Source organism: Rhinolophus sinicus, chromosome 2, assembly GCF_057876585.1.
Source record: "Rhinolophus sinicus isolate RSI-liver-muscle chromosome 2, RSI-T2T, whole genome shotgun sequence".
NCBI lineage: Eukaryota > Metazoa > Chordata > Mammalia > Chiroptera > Rhinolophidae > Rhinolophus > Rhinolophus sinicus.
Genome location: NC_142502.1, coordinates 13,724,985 through 13,747,179, shown reverse-complemented (window position 1 = coordinate 13,747,179; position 22,195 = coordinate 13,724,985). Strand labels below are relative to the sequence as shown.

The following is a 22,195-nucleotide window of genomic DNA, read 5'->3' as shown; positions in this document are numbered from 1 at the left end:
AAGAAAGTGGTATAGCATTTTTTAAGTGCTGAAAGAAAAGATTGTCAACTCAGAATCCTGTATCTAGTGAAAATATCCTTCAGGAATGAAGGGGAAAACTAGACATTCTCAGATGCAGGAAAATTGAGAGAATGTGTTTCCACAGACTTTAAAAGAATGGCTAAAGAATGTTCAGAAGAAAGGAAAGGAAACAATAAAAGAAGAAATTTTGGAACATCATGAAGAAAGAAAAAAGAAAAATATGGGTAAATAGAATTTCCTCTCTTTCCTAAATTATGTTTGATGGTTGAAGCAAAAATTATAACACTGACGAAGTTCTCAATCATTACGACAATTTTATGGTAAATGCCGGAGCGTAAAGGGACATAAAGGGAAGTAAGGTTTCTACACCTGATTTAATCTGGTAAAATGTCGAAACCAGTAGACTGTTAAGCTATGTATGTACAAATGTAATACCTAGAGCAACCACTAAATGTCTCTGTAAAGAGATATACTCAAAAACAATATAGGTAAAATCAAAATGGAATTCCAAAAAATGTTTGTACCCCACAGGAAGGCAGAGATTGATACATGCTACATGGACCTCAAGGCATTGTGCCCAATAAAAAACCCCATTTTAAAAGTCACATACTGTAAGATATTATTTATATAAAATTCTCCCAATGACAAAATGATTGGGATAGAGAGTAGATGACCCATTGCCAGGGGTTAGGGATGGTGGGGGAGGGGAAGTTGGTTTGACTCTAAAGGGGCAGCACATGGGAGGATCTTTGTGGTGACAGAACAGTTCTGTATCTCGATAGTGTGGTTACACTGATCTACACGTGACAAAATGCCACAAAACTATGCACACCATTGTACTAATGTCCATTCTGTGTTCTACCCTCTTTCTCCATGTGGTTTACAGCCATCATGGTCTCATCCACCCACTTCCATCACCACCTTGATACTCTCTTCTCGACTTTTCCTCTATACTGCTCAGTGCCGGCATGACAGTGCTAACTGGATGTCTTTTTGCTCCTCTACTCTCAACATATCTTAAATTTAGCTCCTCACCCCACCTGTTCCCACCTCTCTATGTTTTGCCATCTTTCTACCCGCCACCCACCAGTCATCCTTACCTTTCCCTCCCCCTGGCCTCCCATTGCCAAGTACTTGATTTGTTTTAGAGGAGTCTTTCTTAAATTCATTTCTATTTTCGCTGTCACCATTACAGTTCCAGACCCCATGAACTCTAGTTTAAAACTTGATGAGAAATTCCTAATGGGCCATTGGGCCTCCAAACTCTCACAAATCTTATCCAGTCTCTGTACAGCGAATATCAGAGTATCCTTTGATGCAATAAGTTGAAAGTTATATATACAGGGCAAGAAGGGAAAGGGGGAATATAGAGATCCGAATAGAAGTCAAGTAAGACATTTTTCCAAAGGCAGTGAAATACATTTACCTAATTTAAAATTTCTCTTCACATAGTTATACAAATTTTAGTCAACAATGAGTCTTTCTCTCTCAGTAAAAGTGCAAAATACATACCTTGACTCTACGAGTAATGCTCAGGAACTGACAAGTTTTATCATAAAGTTCTTCCAGGTTTTCTCTGTCCCAGTAGAAATCAGGAGTAATCAAGAAATCCGAACTCAAGTTTACATGGTGTCTTAAAAAAAGGAAAATGATAACTTTTTATTTCTATCTTGAATTAAAAATCATGGTCTCTATTATATTTTTTATTTACATGGTGCTTTATGACAATGTTTTTTAATGCTGACTTTTAATACTTTTGAGAAACACATAACTAAAAAATTGATAAGAACTAAAAAATTTGCAACCAATTAATTCAATCTTTAATATTAATATCATTTATAAAGTAGTTTAAAAACAAAATGAGAGGTTTTTTTTTCCTATTTCTAAACTTTTTTCATTAAAACTTTTTACAATATACACAAACATTTTCTTGTGGACAGGTAACCATGTGGCTCAAAAAGAAAAAGAAAAAGGTAAAACTTGACCAATCTTATTCCTATTCTTAATCCCATCTTTCCCTTTCTCCTACCCCCTATAGGTAACCAATGTTAGTTTTCTCTGTATCCTTCCAGTGTTTATGCAAATGCTGGACAAGCAGATAGATACACATATAAACACACACCCACATAAGTCTCTCTCTCTTGTTTTATATCTTTGTTGTACATAAGAGGTCGAAGCTTACTTTTAAGTGAACACGTAAGTTGTAGAAGTAACATATAACTGTTCACTATAAAATAAGAAAATACACTAGAGAGTTTTAAGAAAACAGTGGTGGGCCCTTTTATTTTAACACATGACTCAACTCCTTTAGGCCCTGCAAACACTTTGCTGTATCCTTCCAGATCTTTTTCTATGCATACATGAGTGTGTGTGTGTACATGCACATATGTGTGGTATGTACACATATCAAGATAAATAGGAATATTTATTTTTGTTTGCTTACACAATTGCGATCATACCATATATAATTTAGATTTATTTTTTCACATAACGTGCCATGTTTCCATTCATAGATTTACCACATTTAATAACATAACCACTTTTATTGTAAAAAGAAGATTAAGAATAGTAAGACTCTATAGAGATTATTCACAAACCTAAGTATATTCAGGCTTAACTTCTGAGTTTTGACGTTATGATTTGCTGTATGAAATTCTGCTTGCATTGCCAAGAGAGAGATGAGAAGAATCTCTCTACCTCATTTCTTAGAGAATTCAAGGCTTTAGATGTGCTGTGGGGTGCTCCTGATAAAGGGGGTTTTAATTTTTGTTGGTACTTTGAATTAGGGCTTCTGAACTATGAGAAATGCATAGAGGATGAAACACTGGACCACTTATGCTCTCCAGGCCAAGGATACCGTGTTTCCCCAAAAATAAGACCTACCCCGAAAATAAGCCCCAGTTAAGATCGTCAGCCAGACGGACGCATTTAGTACATTATGACGATGTTCCAGAAGAAGATGACGTGACTGTATTGGAATAAATGTAGATTGTTGTACATGAAAAAATAAGACAGCCCCTGAAAATATGCCCTAATGTGTCTTTTGGAGCAAAAATTAATATAAGACCCAGTCTTATTTTTGGGGAAACACGGTACAAGGAGAATGTGGAAAAACAACTCGTAGATAAACTACTTAGAATGAATTCTAGTAACTCATCCCATAGACTGGAGGGGACAAAACACTGAACTTGACTGCCAAAACACTGAACTTTTAGTGAGAATAATGCCAAGATTCAAGATTTCATTCCATAAATCCCAGAAAAATTACAATAAAGTAAACTGAAAATTTTTGGGACACTTATTTAAAATGATGCACCATTATGTTTCATCAATTTGACGACACAGTTCTTCCCATTTTACCATCTCCGAAAATGGGAGGCATCTTTAAAATTTACGATGTCTTACAGGTGGCAGTTGGGACTTAGTTGTCATTGCCTTCAACAATTTATTTCCCTTATGCTTTCCTTTTTATGTATGCCCAAGAGGGAATGTGATAGAATCTATATCCAAATAAGACTAAAAGAGCTATTTCAGCAAGTGCAAAAAGTAAATTTTCAGATCAAGTATCATAGTCTAACTGGCAGCATTTTCCTTCTCCCGTGGCATCTTATGGTGTCTCTGTCAATGAAATATGGTACATAACTTTTCTGTAGCAATTAGGTCTATTTAGCATTATGATGCAGTGAAAGATTTTTACTAAAAATTGCCATTATCCAAATTCTAGAATGTATCTTTCTACCTTCAAAGGACATTGACTATGCTCCCTGATGTAGGTTTAATGTAGATTAATTATGATTTCTTTTGCACGTGCAGAATTTCTCCCAGTATAGTCCTAATATAGCCCAACTGCTTGTAATGGGTAAGAGTTCTGCTTATAAAGAATGAAACCAAACCAGCTGCATGTCCCATAAAGGTGCAGATATTGGCTCTTTACTACAGAAATACAGAAATGTTTTCTTAAGATCATTAAATATATCAAATATTTTATATCACAGAGGAAATTCTACCTTAGGGCAAACAGTTCACCCATTTTCTGCATAACTTCTTCATGAGATAGTTTCACTTTCTTCCCAGCTTTTAAAGCCTATTTTGGAGGGAAATAAAATACATACATACATACATACATACATACATACGTACATACATACATACACACATACATATATCTGATAAGTAATTGGTCCATAAAAGCAAATTCTGAAGCAGCATAATTTTAATCTGATGCAAATGATATATCTTGGATGAATGTCTCTCAGTTATCTCACTCTGAGATAATCAATCAATTAAACTTATTAGGTAGAAATTTTATATTCCCTTTTTTCATTTCCCTCTCACCAGCATTTTCTATGATGTACGTTCCCAATCTCTTATTGAAAATTCAGGGCCTCTTTCCCTGAATATAATTAGATTATTCTTACACAGTAAAAAAAATTAATTACAGTAAACATGATTTTTAATGTATTTTGAAATTTTGATATAACTTATAGGTATATTTCATGCCATTATTTATCTTATAACTTAGGAAAACACTTTTTTTTAATCAAGAAAAGTGCTCATAATTTCCTTCCTTAGAAACACTTCACTTTTTTTCTTTAACTCAGTTATATTAAAAATATTGCACCATCAGAGGAAAGTAATTCGAATTTTAAATTAAAAAAAACCAATATGAAGTTTTCTATTTCATCACTTTATATGTAACAGGGGATTCCTTTTTTCACTTAAATTCAGTATAGCTTTCTCAGTGTTTATTATGTCTTTATTGTACTCCTAAATATATTATTATAGTGGGAAATTTGTGTTTTTCCCAAATAGAAATCAATCCTTGAAAATAAGCATAAAATTGGTATAATTACCTCTGGAATTGACTGAATAGATTCAACAAATTTATCCAGTGATGCTTCCCAAATAGCCAGTTTCACTGGGGAAAAAAGTTCACAATGGAACATTCTTTATCATCATATTCATGTTTATACAAAATGCATCATTGCACAGTACCTGCACTGCCATTTCAACAATACTTTAAGAAGCAGATGTGCTAAAAATTTGGAACTGAAATTTAAGAATACTTCATTATTATAAAAGGACAGCACTACAGTGGAAAAAGAAGAAATGAAGTCGATTTCCAAACCCTGTTGGCAGAACGAAGCTATGTTTGGTAGAATTCCTGATTTTCTAATATTGCACCTTGGGAACCCAGGCAGTATAAGGAACAGCCTGGATTGAAGGCTGCCTCGTAGAGGGGGCAGGAACCCGGCTCTCCCCACCTGCCTTCACACTCCTCAAGGCTGAGTACAGCTCAGAAGCCCCTGAGCCTCCGAGAGTGTGGTGTGGACAGGCGACAGCAGCAGCAGCCCAGTGTAGACTGATGCCATAAAATTCGTAGAGAACATCTACAGTTTTATACAAGAGCCTGGATCTGTCAGAAAAAATCTAGAGACACTGTGACTCTCCCATTTCTGTGAAAAACTAGAGAACATTTTTCTACACAGGGCTGGGCTTTCTGTGCCTGGATTAAAGACAACCTACGAATAATCACCACACAGAGAGGAGAGGAAAATAAAAGTAATAATAGTAATGATATAAAAAGTATTTTTGGAGAGGGTAGGCTTTATCAATGCAATTAATAAAGAATGAGCAGCTTCAGCCCAGATACTATATTTCATACTCTATTATATTTTTTTTCTATTGGAGGGAAAGAAAAAAGGAATGTAGAACTTTGCTGGGTATGAAAACATGCCAAAATCTTTACTAAATATTTAAACTTCCTTCGTGAAGTGAAAACTATGGAATACTTTCTCTGCTGAGTAGTATTGACTTACCTGAAAGGCAAAGAGCATTTGAAAAAGCAAATTTCTCTAGAATGGCGTCATCTAAATCCAGCTCTGAATTTAACCTGATTTCCCCTCTGTGAAGTTTTGACTGCCCCCTGTGAAAAGGAAAAAAAAAAGAAAGTATTTTGTAAATCCTGAAAAGCACTTTAATTTTTTTTTGAAAAATGTCACCTTAACCTGAAACTAATACAAAAAAATTTTAAAAATTAAAGGAAAAAATACAATATTAAAGTAATTGACTCACTCTCACACACACACACACACACACACACACACACACACACACACGAAAAATAGAAAAATGCCACCTTATAATCTTTATAGATCATTTCGGAAATTTGTATCCAGAGTCTTATAAATGTTTTATATGTCCTTTGAGCCATGTCTAGAAATTTATCCTAAAGAAATAAAAGGTGCAAAGAAAAAACTGTATATAAAAACTTTTTATGGTCAAATGTTTAATAGTTAAAAAACAGGAAAGAAACTAAATGTTTAATAGAATAACAGTTTATTTATAGCAATTCCACACAACAAAAATGAAAAAGCATGTTTTTGAAAAATATTTAATGGAAAGGGGAAAAAAAATCACAGTATGTTGCTAAGTGAAAAAATGTTGAATATAAAACTATATACAGTGTAATCCAAAATTACAGGGATGTGGTGGGGGTGGGGAGCGAGATGGGAAGCTATGAAAAACTAAGGTATACGTGTAGAGAACTCTGGAAGGAAGTGGGGAGACAGGGAAAAGGAAGGAATTTGGGAATATACACATCACAAGCCAACAGGAAAAGTATAGAGTAAACCTCCCCAAAAGACGTGAGGCAAGAAGAGATGAACAAAGCAGGGTGGACAAGGAGGCCTGTAGGAGGGCGGAGAGGCAGAATCTGCTCAGGTAGAGGGAAAAAAGAAGAGACAAGAAAGAGCAGCATTGACAAGACGTTTTATAAATGAGCTTAGCTCACGCACAGTGGGGCAGCAGATACCTGCAATCTTAGGCAGGACTCATGTAACAACTACGTTGGTGGCTGCCAAGGTCTTTTTGAACGAAACCAAATCACTGACTCGGGTCCAAAGAGTTAAGGACTTTACTCCTCCTTAGATAAAAGGTTGTGAGTGTGTGTGCGTGTGTGTGCGTGTGCGTGTGTGTTTCTGTGGGTGGGTGGAAGAGAGTACCAAGTCAGTAAGTTTGATCTGGAAGGAGAGCACAAAAGAAGAATTTATGGGAATGATACCACAAGGCCAAGTGCTTAATAATTAATAAAATTCTATTAGCGCCTCATTTGTTGTATCAGGGTCACATCCTCACTTTCTTCTGCAGCCACCATGGTGGGCCCAGGCCCTCACTCACTAGCCAGGAGCCCTTGGGCGACACAGAACATCTCTATCTCCTCTGAAAGTTAGTTAATTGCAATTACAGGGTTTTTGTCAGGATTCAATGAAATGATGCGTGAAAAGCAGTTAGCACAGTACCTGGCACAGGGAGAGTAATTTTGTTGGCTGTTGTTACTTAGCTCTCACTCCATCTAGTCTTTCCACAGCTAGTGTCTCTTCCAAATGTTCTTAAAGCTCTCCTTTCATCACTTCTTTTCTTAATATGAAGACGTCCTATTCCACTAGACACATAACTCCGTGAGGAAAAAGACCTTTCAATCTTCTTCCTACTGCTTTCTTTTTCTGCCCTAATATCTCTCTTCAGTTCCCCCTGGCTCAGGAAGGAATCCGCTAGTAGGTTGCCTACCCATATATCGTACCTGAAAATAGTGTGTCAGGACCCCACTTCTTGCAGGCACCCTGTTTCTACAGGTGGTTCTCTTAGACCATCCCCTCATTGTATTTCCTTGTTAAACCCAAAATCAATAGAGAAAAAAATGGGTTCACTTAAGTGAAAACTTTACTAGATCAATTCGATTGGTTCATTCTGATGAAGGCATAGTATTTTACTTGATTTAAGCTGCTTAGGGAAACTTACATTTTGGGGTTAGACTGTCTATGTTTTAATTTATGGGTGGCCTGAGAAGGTAAAAAAATAATGTCTATCCACTTATAATTATTGTATTGTTTAGGCTTTGTATTTGTACCACTAACTTTTTTCTTAAAATTCGTCTCCAAATTCCTAAGTCATTTATCCCCTCTACCGTCTTACCTCATTATTCCAAATGCCACTTTCATAAATTTGACAAAATGTTGCTTACTCTGTTTTTGTATAGTTAAGCTCTTCATTTTCCCAGTGTACCAATGCAATTTCATAGGGCTGAATTTCATGTTTTTCTAGAACTTGCATCACTTGCTTCATCTAGAAGAAAAGGAAGAGCAACCTGATTATTACACCTGACTCCTTCAGCACAGAAGTGTGTTACCGTGTTAACACATTTTCATTACATTTGATGACATTTCTTGTTAAGTTTTTAAGAAAAGATCAATTTGATTTGTGATATTAAACTCATCAGGAAGATATACTCATTTTGTCTTATTTGTAAAACATGTTTTTACAAAGAAGAAAACAAAAGAAGAAAATAAAAATTATCGTTATCCCACAAGAAGAAAATAAAAATTATCGTTATCCCACAACCCAGAGAAAACCACTAGTAAAATTACGGTTTGTATTCTTTAAATCTTTTAAAAAATGTATAAGTAACATTCTTCAAACAATTTAAGTGGGGCTGGCCCGGTGGCTTAGGTGGTTGGAGCGCCATGCTCCTAACTCCAAGGTCGCTGGTTTGATTCCCACATGGGCCAGTGAGCTGCGCCCTCTATAGCAAAGATTGTGAACAACAGCTCTCCCTGGAGCTGGGCAGCTGTGTGCTGCTGTGCCAGCTGCTGAGTGCTGCTGCGGGCTACTGTGAGCGGCCCGTGGCCAGTGTGAGTGGCCAGCAGCCATCGTGGGCTGCCATAGGCTGCTGTGAGTGACGGGCAGCCAGCATGAGCTGCTGTGGGCTACCGTGTGCTGCCAGGAGTGGCCAGTGTCCAACGTGAATGGCCAGCAGCCATTGTGAGCAGGCGGCAGCCGGCGAGAGCTGCTGTGAGAGGCCGACCAAGGACTGGCAACCAACTGCCTCAGCTGGAGGGAGCACAAGGCTCATAATACCAGCATGGGCCAGGGAGCTAGACTGAAAAACAATGGCTTGAACCGGAGTGGCAGGGGAAGCAGAAGATGGGGAAAAAGAAATTTAAACAAAAAATGATAATCTCTGTGCTGTCCGGAACTCCTCCTCAAAGGTAACCATTAAACATGGCGCACAGCCTTCCAGACTTTTTTCTATGTGTGTATCTTCATATATTTTGCTTATTATATGAAATGGGATCATACTGTGCATGTGAACATTTTCAAAGCTATTCTCCTTAATGCAGGAACCACAGTTTATTTAACTGTCCTAATTTCCATCCATGGGAGATGATTTCTATAACCCACTAGTACAAGGTCAAAATGCACCATCCTTATGTGTGTTACTTCATGACCTTGTGGGAATATTTCTTTAGGAATTGCTAGATAAATAGTCATAAGTATGTAAAGCAGAGAATATAGTCAATGATAAGGTAAGAACTATGTATAGTGTCAGATGGATACTAGACTAGTCGGGGGAATCACTTCTTAAATTATATAAATGTCTAATCACTATGCTCTACACCTGAAATTAATACAAAATAATATTGAATGTTAACTGTAATTGAAAAATTAAAAAAGGGGGGAAAAGGTGAAGGGGAATAAGAAGTTCAAACAAATAAGTCATGGGGATGTAGTGTACAGCATGGGGAATATAGTCAATAATATTGTGATTGTGTGGTACGTTGTCAGATGGTTGCTGGGCTTATCATGGTGAGCACTTCTTTAGCGATATAAATGTTGAATAACTATGGTGTATACCTGAAACTGATATAATGTATGTTAGCTATACTGTTAAATAAAAATCTTAAAAAAAAGACATGCACAATTATAATTTTGATAAATATTGCTAAACCGCCCTCCCAAAGTTTTTTCCAATTTTAGAATCCAAACATTTATGAGAGCATTCTTTAAAAACTGGACATTATTAGCCTTTGACATCTTTGCCACTTCAAATAGCCTATTTGTATTACATTTTTTTCTTATATTTGTTGCTCATTTATATTTCCTTTTCTTTAGGAAACCCTCTCCCCATCCCTACCACGGTGTGTGTATGTGTGTGTGTGTGTGTGTGTGTTTCCTCTTAGTAAAACTGGGATGGTACACGGTATATTTTTTTAACCAGCTCTGCTATTATATTGGTTATATTTTGTAACCTGCTCTTTAATTTAACTGTATTATATACATAGGCAATTTCCTATAAATAGCTATTTTTCCACGATTTTTAAGAGCTGTGGATTCTACTCTAAGGGTATATTTAAACAAACTTCCTACTACTATGTATTTTGGTTATTTCTCATTTCTGCTTTGTAAATAACACATTGATGAACCTTTCTGTACATCATTCATCAGGCATCGCTACAATTATTTTCTTTGGAGAATTTTCTAGATGTAGAATTGCTGAGTTAAATATAAAGCTTTGATGAGTACTATCAAACTGCCTCTAAAAAGGTTGTATTAAACACATTCAGATAGGGATATGAATAAATGAGTTCCTGTGAGTGATAAAGTTCTAGAAAACTGATCTAAAAATAAGACTCAGAGCAGCCAGCTCCCCGTGAACTGTGTGTCCATTATCCATTTGGTACATTGTCATGTATGAAATATATTTCCTTCCATCTGTAGTGTAGCCAGGACTGTTCTGATTCGCCACAAATTAGTGTATGCCCAGAAAACAGAAAATGCAGGAAATTATAAGACAAAATAAACATTATTTTGGAAGATGAAACTGCTAGGATAAATATCACATAATACAAAGCAAATAAGTTGTAGATTATCTGTTAATTTATCTTCCAGTGGTTCAGATTATTGAGTGCTAATTAACAATTTATTCTGAGAAAACCACATTTTTATACTTTTATACTTTATTTACACTTACAGTTTTGTCTTTCACATTCCAGAACACAGCAGCTCCTTCCCTGGTTTAAAAGAATAAAAGAATAAACTAAGTTAAAGGTAGAATACATTCTTTAGGGCTATACATAAAGACTCGCTTAGGGAACTTCTAGAATTCCAGAATGCAATTTAAAAAAAATATGATGTATTATTGATTGAACATTACGGTTCCCAGATGGATTTGCCAAAATAAGAGGTATTTTTTGAACTCTTGATAAAACCTGACCTCTAAAATTCATGACTTCTCTCATAATTTGCAGAACAAATAAGTACTGTTAATACTATGTAACTGTATCATGTATCTATACCGTCTTATACCTGGTTCAATTCTGATGTCAGGAATCAGAATAAGGAAATTTTTGAGACCTGTCTTAGCTCTCATTAGGGAGATTCTGCTGTAGGAGAATAAAGGGGCATGCTTTTAACAGTTGTGGAATAAGGACACTGAGATAAATTAAAGCCTCAGATGGATACAGGCACCGATAGGATACAGCCACCCATCCCTACAGTGCTTACGGCACAACTACAATGAAACCACAGGAGGCCCTCTGAATCCACTTCTGGCTTTGATAGAATTTAAAGCCTAAAAACTATAAATGCACTTGTTTTGATTTCTGAAGTTTGACGTGTTGAGCTGTTTCAGGTAGTAAATAAAAAAGGAGTATGGCTCTGGGCTGTTGCACTGGAGGAAGGAAAAGTGGAAATGAAAGAAAGATAAAACTATGTCGGTCCCATACTAGTCTTCAGACATTTCTTAAGCAATGTACTTAGTATACTCGTATGTGTGGGTCTGTGCTTCATATCTGGGATACAAAGATGAGTACGGTCTAGTTCCTATCTTCAAGGAACTGCCAGTCTAGAAAAGGCTGATGATATCTAGACCGCCAATTACAATAGAGTGTGATCAGTGCTGTAACAGAATTATGCAAAACATACTTGAATGTACATCGGAGGAACACATTTCCCAAAGGAGCAGCAGATTAGCCAAAGGAGAGACGAGAAGAGGCAACACAGCAGAGAACACAGCCTGGGCTGAGAGAAAAGGTGCGAGGGACAGGACTACGTCCCAGAATAAACAGCCAGTAGTGTGAATGGCTGTGGATGGGAGGAAGTAGAGGGCAATCAGGTTAGAGGCAGGGAAGAGCCAACCCCACAAGGAACGCTGTGCTGAGATGAGGAGTTTGATCAATTTCCATAGAATTTTAGGCAGGAGAGTGTAGTGATCAGAATTACCTACGGAAAAATTATCCTGCCCATAATCGACAAACAGACTGGTGGTGGGGTGAGAAGACAGGCAGGAGACCAGGTAGCAAACTGTTGCAATAGGCCAGCATCAGGTCTCAGGATATGGATTTAAAGCTACAGTCCGAGTATTAGTTCAGGGAACCACTTCTAGGCAGACAGGTCTCGGGAACTGTGCATCCTCCATCTAGAGCTGGGCAGTGCAGTATGGCACTCAGAAGCTTCGTGGGGCGACTGAGCACTTGGAAGATGCCTGGTCCAAACGGAGAGAGGCTTTGCTAAGTGTAAAACACACACCAGGTTTCCAAGACTTAGTATGAAAAAAAAAGTAAAATCGAAAAAAAAAGTAAAATCTCATTAATTATTGACTGATTACATGTGGAAATGATAATATTTTAGATATGTTGGGTTAAATAAAATACACTATAAAGTTTAGCTTCAGGCAATATACATTATTAGTGTTGTTCAAAATTAAATTCATATTTTTTTGACTTTAAAAAATGTGGCTGTTAGAAAACATATCACTGCATATGAGGCATGCATTTGCGGCTTGCACTGTATTTCTAATGGATGGCACTGACCTCGGGAAGTCACTGTATTTCTAATGGATGGCACTGAGCTCGGGAAGGGGCACTGAAAATGAATGGGAAGGAGGATTCTTGACATACACTTGGTAAATGCAAACCCAGATTTCCAAATAGAGACAAGCCAGAGGAAGATTCTTCACTGGTTTTAAAAATTCTTTATTTTATAAGAGGATTTACCAGAAGACTCCTAAAACTGACAAGCCCTCCTAGATAAAATAAGAATCAAAGGATAAACTGAAATCACAAATTGTGAGCACATTTACTGTTGACAGAGGAGGTATACCTATGTCTTTACAGACCACATGACTTGACCGCTAGCCCATCTCCCAGTGGGGTTTCTTTCTTGTCTCACCTGAAGAAGAATATTGTTCCAGGTTCACCTTCTTTTGCAGAATTTTCGACACCCATCACCAAAATATTTGCTGCATCTGTGATTTAAAGCAAATGACTAAAAAACTACTATGTCATGAGGTGACACAAGGTTTAAGAATCACCTATAAACTTTTAACCAAGAACTTAGGATCATTTCTTCATATACCATTAAGCACTCTGTAACACCCTGTTTTAAGGTTTCTGAAAGTATTTAGTATATGAAAATGAAAGGATCATACAAAATTACTTTCACAAAACATTCAATGACCTGCGATACTATTAGTGCTATTTGAAACCCATTAGTGCTATTTCACACCCACTTTGATTCAGTAATCACTAGTTCAGCTAATAATTATTAAAGTGTTAGTTTCAACACAACTATGGCTCAAAGTGTAAACTTCTTTCTACAAAATTAAAATAAAATTTGAAGAACCATTAATAATAAAATACAATTTTATTTATAATATAATTTTATATATTAACAATATAATTCTCAAACGACTAATAATATAATTCTAAAACTACTAATTCTGCTAAATTTTAAATTATATTGTGTAAATTGTGGGTCATAGAAAATATACAGAAACAAAGATATTGACCATTTGAAAATATATCTGATTTCAAAGTTAATTATGAGAACTACCACAGTAGTCATCTGTAACATTTAAATATTTTAACCTTTTAAATATTATCAAATATATTATCAAATATATATTAATATACAGATACTCATCAATAAGTTCTTTATATATCAGTATAGTAATATTTGTTATAACTATATATTCTATAAGTTATAAATAATCTGTTAATATATTAATAAATATACTAATAGTAATACATAAAAAGTTATATATAATTTCCTAACCTAAAATTAGGATCGTCACAGTTTCAGAATTCCTGAGGTTGGGGGATGAGGGGTTCAGACAGAGACCAAATGCTACACCACCTTTTTTGGGTGAACTCTAACTTCCTGAAGTGCTATATCCTGAGGGCCAAGTTCACCTATGCAGCCAAGAGCAACATAAAGGAAATGGAAAAGACTCAGGCCAATGAGAATGGTCCAAGAAGCCCCCAAGTATGCAGTGTACAAGCCATCCTGCCTGATGGCCAAGGACACCCCCGGGTAAGTTTTCATCTTAGGGGCCATGGACATAGCTCTGTTTTTCTAACTCAATTATGTTTGTTTTTGCCATCAAATAGCACAAATAGTCTGTTCAGATCATCAAGGCTGAAAAAGCATGATGACATTTCCACTATTTTTTATGGGGTCAATGGCTCTTAAGAATTTTCTCTGTAGCAAAGAGGTTTTCAACCTGCTATTTTTGCTGCTTTGAGATAAATTTATGATTTTCCATCAAAATGTTCCAAGTTACTTATGTTTTAATATAAAGCAGGCTGTTTTCTCAAGACTCCTTCCTGATACTATTCTACTACCCTCGATTTATTTTAATTCTCTTTATAATAAATATTGTTTACCTTTTAATTTTGTTAATTTTAAAGTATTAGATTATACTGGTAAATTTTTCTTTAAAGGCTCTCCTCAACATTTCGATCAATTTCCTGGTTCTTCTGTTAATACTTTTCAATCTGACAGAAATGAGATGTCATGGCCTTTGATTATCCTAAGGAATAGTGATGCCATAAAGTTTAATAGGTCTTACTGACTGTAATCTGAGAACTGAGTTCTCTGTAGAAACATTTTAGTTTCTTATCTTTGTATGTCATTTCTATGAAGAGATTCAACGCCACTGTTTTGATGCAATCCTTTAAATAGAAAATGAAACTTAAGCAAATGCATACATAAGAGCGTATCACAGGAAAACTGTTTTCTTAATACATTTTAACATACTTGGCCCCAGGTTCAAGATGTACCTCTAGGCAAGCTTGTTACTTCCACATATCCATGAGAGGCCAGATCTTGAGACAGATTTCCAAGATGATATTCGTCTGCAGTTGCAAATGCTGTGCAGTGCATCAGGTCCTGTGTCAGCGAGATTAGCATGACACTGGTTAGCAAGAGACTAAGTGTCTGCAATGGTTGCTGTCACCTTCCAGGACTCCATCTTGCAAAACTAGCACTTGGGAACGTTTTCTTTATACATCTCAAAAGACTCATCCAAGGGCCATGTCAAGGATGAGGAGAAAGAAGCAACAGGGAGACAGATTTCAGCAGAATCTATGAATGATTCTCGTGCTAGCCAGAAAGACACAATGGACTATCCTGAAAGGGGAGCTGCTCCCCAACAGGTAGTATTTCAAGCACAGACTGAGCAAAAGATAATTAAGGCATCAAATGGCTGCCTGGAGGAAATGCTATTTAAAAAGTCTCTCCAACCCTGAGTTTCCATGACTCTTTCACAGCAACGTTATTATTTGAGGTTATTTGATAACTTGTCACTAGCCTTTACAGGCAGAGATCACTATAAATCTACAAAGGAATTACAGAACTTTTACTCTGGTTAATATTAAATAAAAAGTTCTGTAAATCTGAGAATGTACTCAGGTTTGGTTAGTGCTTTGGTTCCTGCACTGTCTCATCTGTGTATACACGCAAACATTCATGGTTTGTGTCTCTACAGGACACACATGGAAAGTAATAGGGCACCATTTGTCAGACTCAGTCACATCCCATTAGTGAGTCCTGATATCAATTTAGTTGGCCCAAACCAGCTTTAAAAAAAAAAGAAACACAACACAAAAAACTAAATAGAACAGAAAATATTAGAGTACATTATTCATAGTAAGGTTAAATTTTTATGACGTGTTTTTTTCACTTAGATATGTCTACGTGTGTATACAGTCACTGTGTATGTATAATATAAAATACACTTCTCACTTCAGGATGTGGTCAGTAAAGTTCAAAAGCGATCAGTATAGGCACTGAGAGCTCAGGCACAGAATCTAATTTAAAAAATCAGAATAACAATAATGCCTACTTTATAGGATTCTTGGGAAGTTTAAACAAGCTGATTAATGTCAACTGCTCAGAACCATGACTGGCACAAATGTTCAACATTTCGTGGTTAGTTATTATTGCACATACAGATATGTTTAAACCGTCAAAATTTAAGGGAAATTAAAAAGCTTATCAAGTAACTACATCTGAATTTTCATACTGTTTCTCCGTAAAGAGACCTAGCCAGACAATCAGTGTGTCTTTTGGAGCAAAAATTAATATAAGACCGGGTCTTATGTGACCCGGTCTTATATATTATATCATATAAGACCCGGTCTTACATTATAGTAAAATAAGACCAGGTCTTATATTAATTTTTGCTCCAAAAGACGCCTTAGAGCTGATTGTCCGGTTAGGTCTTCTTTTCGGGCAAACATGGTGTGTTCATAATGTTGTTTTTAATGTGCACTCACCAGAACATTAGTGATTCATTTTTTCTGTTGTCTTTTTTTTTCCCCTGCCCCCTCTCCCCCTCCCCGCTGCCCCGTTTTTTTAAGCCATTGTTTCTCAGTCCAGTTGTAGGGCACAGCTCCCCGGCCCATGCTGGTATTATGAGCCTTGCGCTCCCCCCGGCTGAGGCAGTTGGTCACTGGTCATTGGTCGGCCACTCACAGCAGCTCACAGCAGCTCTTGTTGGCTGCTGGCTGCTCACACCAACTGCCAGCCACTCACGCAGACTGTGGGCCACACGCCAGTTCCCAGCCACTTGTGGCTGCTGGCCACTCACCATTAGTGATTCTATTATCTTTTGATACATATGGTGCTTTGGCCATCATTGGTCAAAAGAGATTTATGAGTCATTTATTCCTGGGATTTACTCATCTCAGCTCCTTTTAAATTCTTTCCCTTTCTGTTCCACTACTCCTAGTATGAGATTTCAGAAAAGTAATGTATTAGTTCCTTCCTTCCTCCTACTTTGGTCACTTAACTCTCGGCCCTTTCTCAAGAAATGACCTAACCTTGCTTTGTCTTTTCTACAATCTGTTACACAGTTCTAGTGTGTTGTTTAAAAAGTAGTAGAGGAATTAACAGAGGACCCAAGGATACTCACAAACTGAAAAACCTAAAAGCACTAAAATATCTACTCATGCGCAAAATGGTTTTAATTGAATAGGAAAAAAATAAAAGCCAGACAAAGCTGAAATGGTTGTTGAATGTGAGGATGGATGGATGTAGTACCCTCCTTTTCCAGTTATCTGATAAGCTGATTCCCATTGTCACGTGGAGGTAGGAACACAAACATGGGTCCATCCAGCCAAAGTACAGATAGTTGCTAGATAGTTACTGGAGCACAGGAATCAGTCTGCTTAAGGTCTAGAACAGCCAACACTATCTGTTCTTTTAAGGCTCCATGGAGTTAAAAAGAGCTGACAGGATATGAGATTAAGCTGGATGAGAGAAAGGAATCCTGTTTAGAGGTATCTGGAAGACTGGACAAATTTATTGAAGCTTGCTAAGCAAAACTACAGTATATTAGATTGGATGTCAGAATTGTGTCTGTGGCTGCTATAGCTGACATGCTTAGTTTGGGCCAGAGTGGGAAGCGCAGGAGGCACAAAGGAGAAGCTAGGAAATAAGGAGAAGGTCAAGAGCTAGTTCAGTGGGGGATCTTCCCGTAACGGTACTGGAAATGGCAGAGCCCAACTGTCTCTAGAATCAGAATTGTGGACTGGCTGCTCAGAGAACTACCCAACTCAGGAGTCGACACACATAGTACTTTTAAGATCTGAATTAACTTATCAACAATAAGCTGCGATTTCACACAAAATCCAAATTTCCACCATCTTTTGCTCACGTGGAAGATCTGGCACTGATTGACGAGGTTTGAGGGAGGGGCACTGGTGCTCCAGCCCACGCGTTCCCTCCCACTCCCTGCTGTCTCACACCTGCTTCACTGCCATTTATGTTACTGACCAGGCCCATCTGTGCTGAAAATTTATACTATTTTGTGCAAAAGTGGGGCAAAGCAAAGCATTTAATCACTATTTCCATGAGAAAATTTATTCTGAGCTCCAAATAGTCAGATTATAAATAAAATTTAAAAAGCAAGCTGTTTTTCCTTAGCCATTCCAAGGATCTTCTTTGCAGATTCTTTGAAGAATGTCACATTTCCTTCCCTCACCATGTCCTATTTAGTTTGGCTCAAAGTTCTAGACAATATCACATAGCTTATATGGCTTGCCACACTGCTTTCTGTATCCTCCTTAAACGTTTTGGATCTGAGTCTGTTTTAAGTTATGGCTTTTTCTATTAATAAATGATTCACAAAGTTTTTCAATGTGAGTTGGTAGACATCTTTTTTTGGTTTTATTTCCTTTGCGTTTAAATTCCACGGCTGTATTTAAATCCACTTGGTAAAGGGAAAAAGAGCTATGAAGTGTCTTGTCTGCATTTTATTCCCTATTAGTTAAAGGTGTTACTTTGTGAGAGGCTTTCATTTTCATGTATTTCTTTTTCTGGATTTTTTAACTGAATCATTATTTATTAAGCATTTTACACACACACACACACACACACACACACACACACACACACACCACATTTCAGGTTTTAAAATGGGTTTCAACAACTTGTTCTTAAATAAATTGCCAAACCAACCTAAAATTGGATTTAAGACCTAAATTTAGGCCTTTCTATTTTAAAATGTTAAAAATAAAACAAAACAACCCAAGAAAACCATTACACTTCAGTATGTGTTTTTCTGGCCACAGAAAACATGTTCCAGCAGATGGGGCTAGAAATCTCTGTATGATTCTTGTTTTAGAGTATTGCACACTCTGATGGAACACTTTTCTTAAAAGAGAGTTTATCTTCATTCACATTCTATTATCGAAGAATTTTAGTACATTACAGCAATGTTGCTTCTAAATTACTAAGGGAAAAATGCATATTTATCCTGTTTTGCACAGATTGTAGGTGCAAGTTATTAAACACGATACACTTTACATTACTAGTATGATGCTTTAGCTTTTAAGCTTTTTGACCACAACCCACGGTGAGAAATCCTTTCATATACACAGCACATATATACACATGTGCACACACACCAGTAACTGACACAAAGCTTCCCAAAACAATATTTACCTTTATCATGAATAATGCATTCTGATACCTTCTATTTCATTAAAAAAAAAAAAAAAAAAAAAAAAGATTAACAACCCACTAGTTAAATTTACAGTACACTGTGGTGTTTGTCTGAAAACCACCTCTGGGCATTCCAGCACTCTCCCTCTTATGCCAGGCCCCATGCTGCCCAGAGCAGTCAGTGGTGCTTAGGCTCTGGCTTCCTTCTCCTCAAAGACAGGACACACCAACTAGTAGCACTATTGCTACCATGATTAATTCTGAGCCAATGGGATGGGGGTTGAGTATGTCAGTAGGTTTTGACCTTTGCCAACGAGACCAGGCAGAATTGATTCCAATATAGAGGTGATTAACCTCAACTCGTCAATTCCAAGAGCATGCTGTGTGGCAGGAGAGGGCAGCTCAGGGACACACGTGGGGAACGAGACAAAGCACGCCTGCTTCCGGTACGGAGTAGAGTCCCTTGCTGTCCCAGTTCAGAGGGTGCAGAAAGGGCTACAGCACCACAAAGCATTCACCAGGCCCACGAGCCCATGTGGAGATGGAGGGGCCCTCCATTTGGGGCAGATAAAAGCCTGTCTTCACCCCATGGAGAGTACCTACTGACATCTTGACTGTGTTCACCTATGGAAAGTAAAATCACCAAAAAATAGTTCCAAAATTATATTACCTCAGATCACTTTAGAAATGCTTTCAGAAATGTAAAATTTTCTATCATTTTCCGTGCTTTCAGAGAGACAACATTACTGTTTCTGTTTTTGCACAACTCCAACTGAAGTCACCTCTATTATGTTACATAATCTCTTCTAGATAAGGACCCAGGACTCTTAGCTCTCGTAAGACATTTTTACATTTTTTTCCCCCCATTAGACCACAGAAATACACAACTCAGGAGGATTTCCTCCTTTCTTTAATCATTGGGCTTCTCAGAACTAAACGTTCAGCTAAATGAATAATTCATACCAGGTACTTGGTAACATTTATTTCTCTGTTTATGTCAATTGTTTGCTCTATTGTAAATGTAATGCTTTTATCATCTCATTTGAAACTATGTTAAATTTTGAAAATCTACTTCAAATCCTTTCCTGGAAGCAGAAAAGAAAATCCTACAGAAATAAAAAGTGGAGTTTAGGAAAATTGCTTCAATGTCTAATGAAAGCCCAGAGAAATAATGCCTCTTTAATAGTTTACAACCGACAACTACAAAAAAGTGACATCTCTGACCTTATCCGCATCTTCATAAGAAACCTGATTATAATCTGTCCTGCTAGATATAACAAAAGAAAAAAAAAGGAGTTGATCTTCTTTTTTGTATCTGCCGTGAATTTAGGTTTTTGTACTTAATTTCATTTCTGTCACTTAGATTCTGAATTTCCCGGACTATCACAAAGCTAAACAATATAATCAAAAGTCAGGTGCTAGGAAGAAGAAACTGAGAGCAGTACATGTGAAACTCTTTCATCCTTCATATCTGGGTTCAGAGAAACCATACAAGAATTCAGACAAAACTAGAATCCAAAATAAAAATCATCAATCAACTCCTAACTTCATAACCTGAGGATGACTGGTGAAGGTCTGTACACCTTTTCAAAGGTCAGCTACACAGTGGGGGGGTGGGGTGGGGAAGCACACAACCAAATGAAATATGCTCAGGGTCTATTCCTTGGAATCCAGATTTTCTTTCAGAAAGGCACATTTTCTGTTTTCTTATAGATCAAGTTTTAAATATGATCTATCAAGTTTTAAATATTGATCAAGGCCTGATCAAGTTTTAAATATTCTATATTCCTACTTTTAAACTACAGACATAAATCCCTTTGCTTCTTTTCCATCCCTTCTAACTTAATAAACATTTATTAAGTATAAGGCACAGTTCTAGGTATTATTATGCAAGATACGAAGGTAACAAATAATTTGACCCCGACCCTAAATATTTATCATACAGAAGGGAAAGGTGATGATAGCTGAGATATTCCCACAAACCTTTTAATAGTGAATAAAAATACCCCCTTCAACCTTCAAAGGATAGAAAAGCAAAACCTCCTCGCTGCCTTTTGATCCCACCATGCCCTGTCATTTCACTACCTCATGCCATGCAGTCACCATGCTCACCTGTCTGCAGATAACGAAAAATTATTTTTTAATTTAGTAAAAGAATTTCTAGTTTTTTTTTAATAGGTGTTTTTACAGTACCATTGCTAGACTACATAGTAGCCTTCGTTTTCAAAGAAGACCAATAACAAACCCTTTCACAAACTGTCATTTTTACATTTAATAGCCTATATTTTGTCTTTATCTGTATCACTAATTCTCAAAATTAAGATTTTGATTCCCTGTTACTATAACAAGTTTTACTAATAGGCTTCAAAGATCTTGGAAAAAATGCTTCGCTGGTCACCAGTTCTCGTCCACTCGCAGTAAGGCTATGCTGCAGTGCACTCAAGAGAGAGATTATTGTGAAACAGAAGCGCCACCACCACACGTTTTTACCTCATTCACAGACAGAACGGGAAGGTTGGTCCTGGATGGCTGCCTGGTCCTCGAGGCTTTTAGTGATCTCTTGATCTGTGGAAAGTCTTGTTTAGAAACAAACGTTTCTGGTGATGTGGATGAGTAGTGCCTCTCTAATATTTTTATAAACCACTTAGAACCTAATAGATTTGGTTTGTGAGTCACTTTCCGGTGAGTACCCAAAGACTTCCGGGTTGGAAGACATGCTTTTTCATCTTGGCAATACGCAGTGTTTATTGTATAGAATATGCTTGTATTTGATGGGTTCTGGTTCATTTCCAGAATCTGGGGCTTATTCAAACCGCCAACTGATGTACCAGGAAAGAACAAATCCAAGTTTGGGTCTCTTGTCTGGGTGCCACGTGTTGTACTCTCCTTAAGTGGCTTTACTGTTTGATGAACGAATTTTTGGCCGTGACATGCTTTTGATAAAACACAGTGAGATCCGGCCAGGGCTCTGAGAAGTCTGGCTGACATCACCACATCCCAAGCTAAAAGAAAAAAAATTCAAAGTTCAAGGTTTTTTAAAAATGTGTTTATATATATGTATATGTTTTCCTAGGTAATACACATATTTCTAGGATAATGTTTTTTA

The 22,195-nt window shown here is 37.0% G+C and overlaps 1 protein-coding gene across 2 annotated transcripts in view; it reads right to left on the bottom strand.

Annotated features, from left to right (window-relative positions):
• Positions 1–22,195, bottom strand: part of RMND1 (required for meiotic nuclear division 1 homolog) — a 37,839-nt gene that overhangs the window by 9,739 nt on the left and 5,905 nt on the right. The window contains exons 2-10 of one of the 2 annotated variants that reach the window (XM_019735436.3): positions 21,580–22,091; positions 14,922–15,030; positions 13,030–13,105; positions 10,832–10,871; positions 8,045–8,145; positions 5,841–5,947; positions 4,875–4,939; positions 4,029–4,105; positions 1,534–1,654 (exon numbers count right to left, since the gene is read on the bottom strand). In XM_019735436.3, coding sequence (XP_019590995.2) covers positions 1,534–1,654; positions 4,029–4,105; positions 4,875–4,939; positions 5,841–5,947; positions 8,045–8,145; positions 10,832–10,871; positions 13,030–13,105; positions 14,922–15,030; positions 21,580–22,077 — 1,194 coding nt within the window. In that variant the 5' untranslated portion in view covers positions 22,078–22,091. The remainder of the gene's footprint in view (positions 1–1,533; positions 1,655–4,028; positions 4,106–4,874; positions 4,940–5,840; positions 5,948–8,044; positions 8,146–10,831; positions 10,872–13,029; positions 13,106–14,921; positions 15,031–21,579; positions 22,092–22,195) is intronic. The other variant, XM_074333709.2, reaches the window with a different exon arrangement.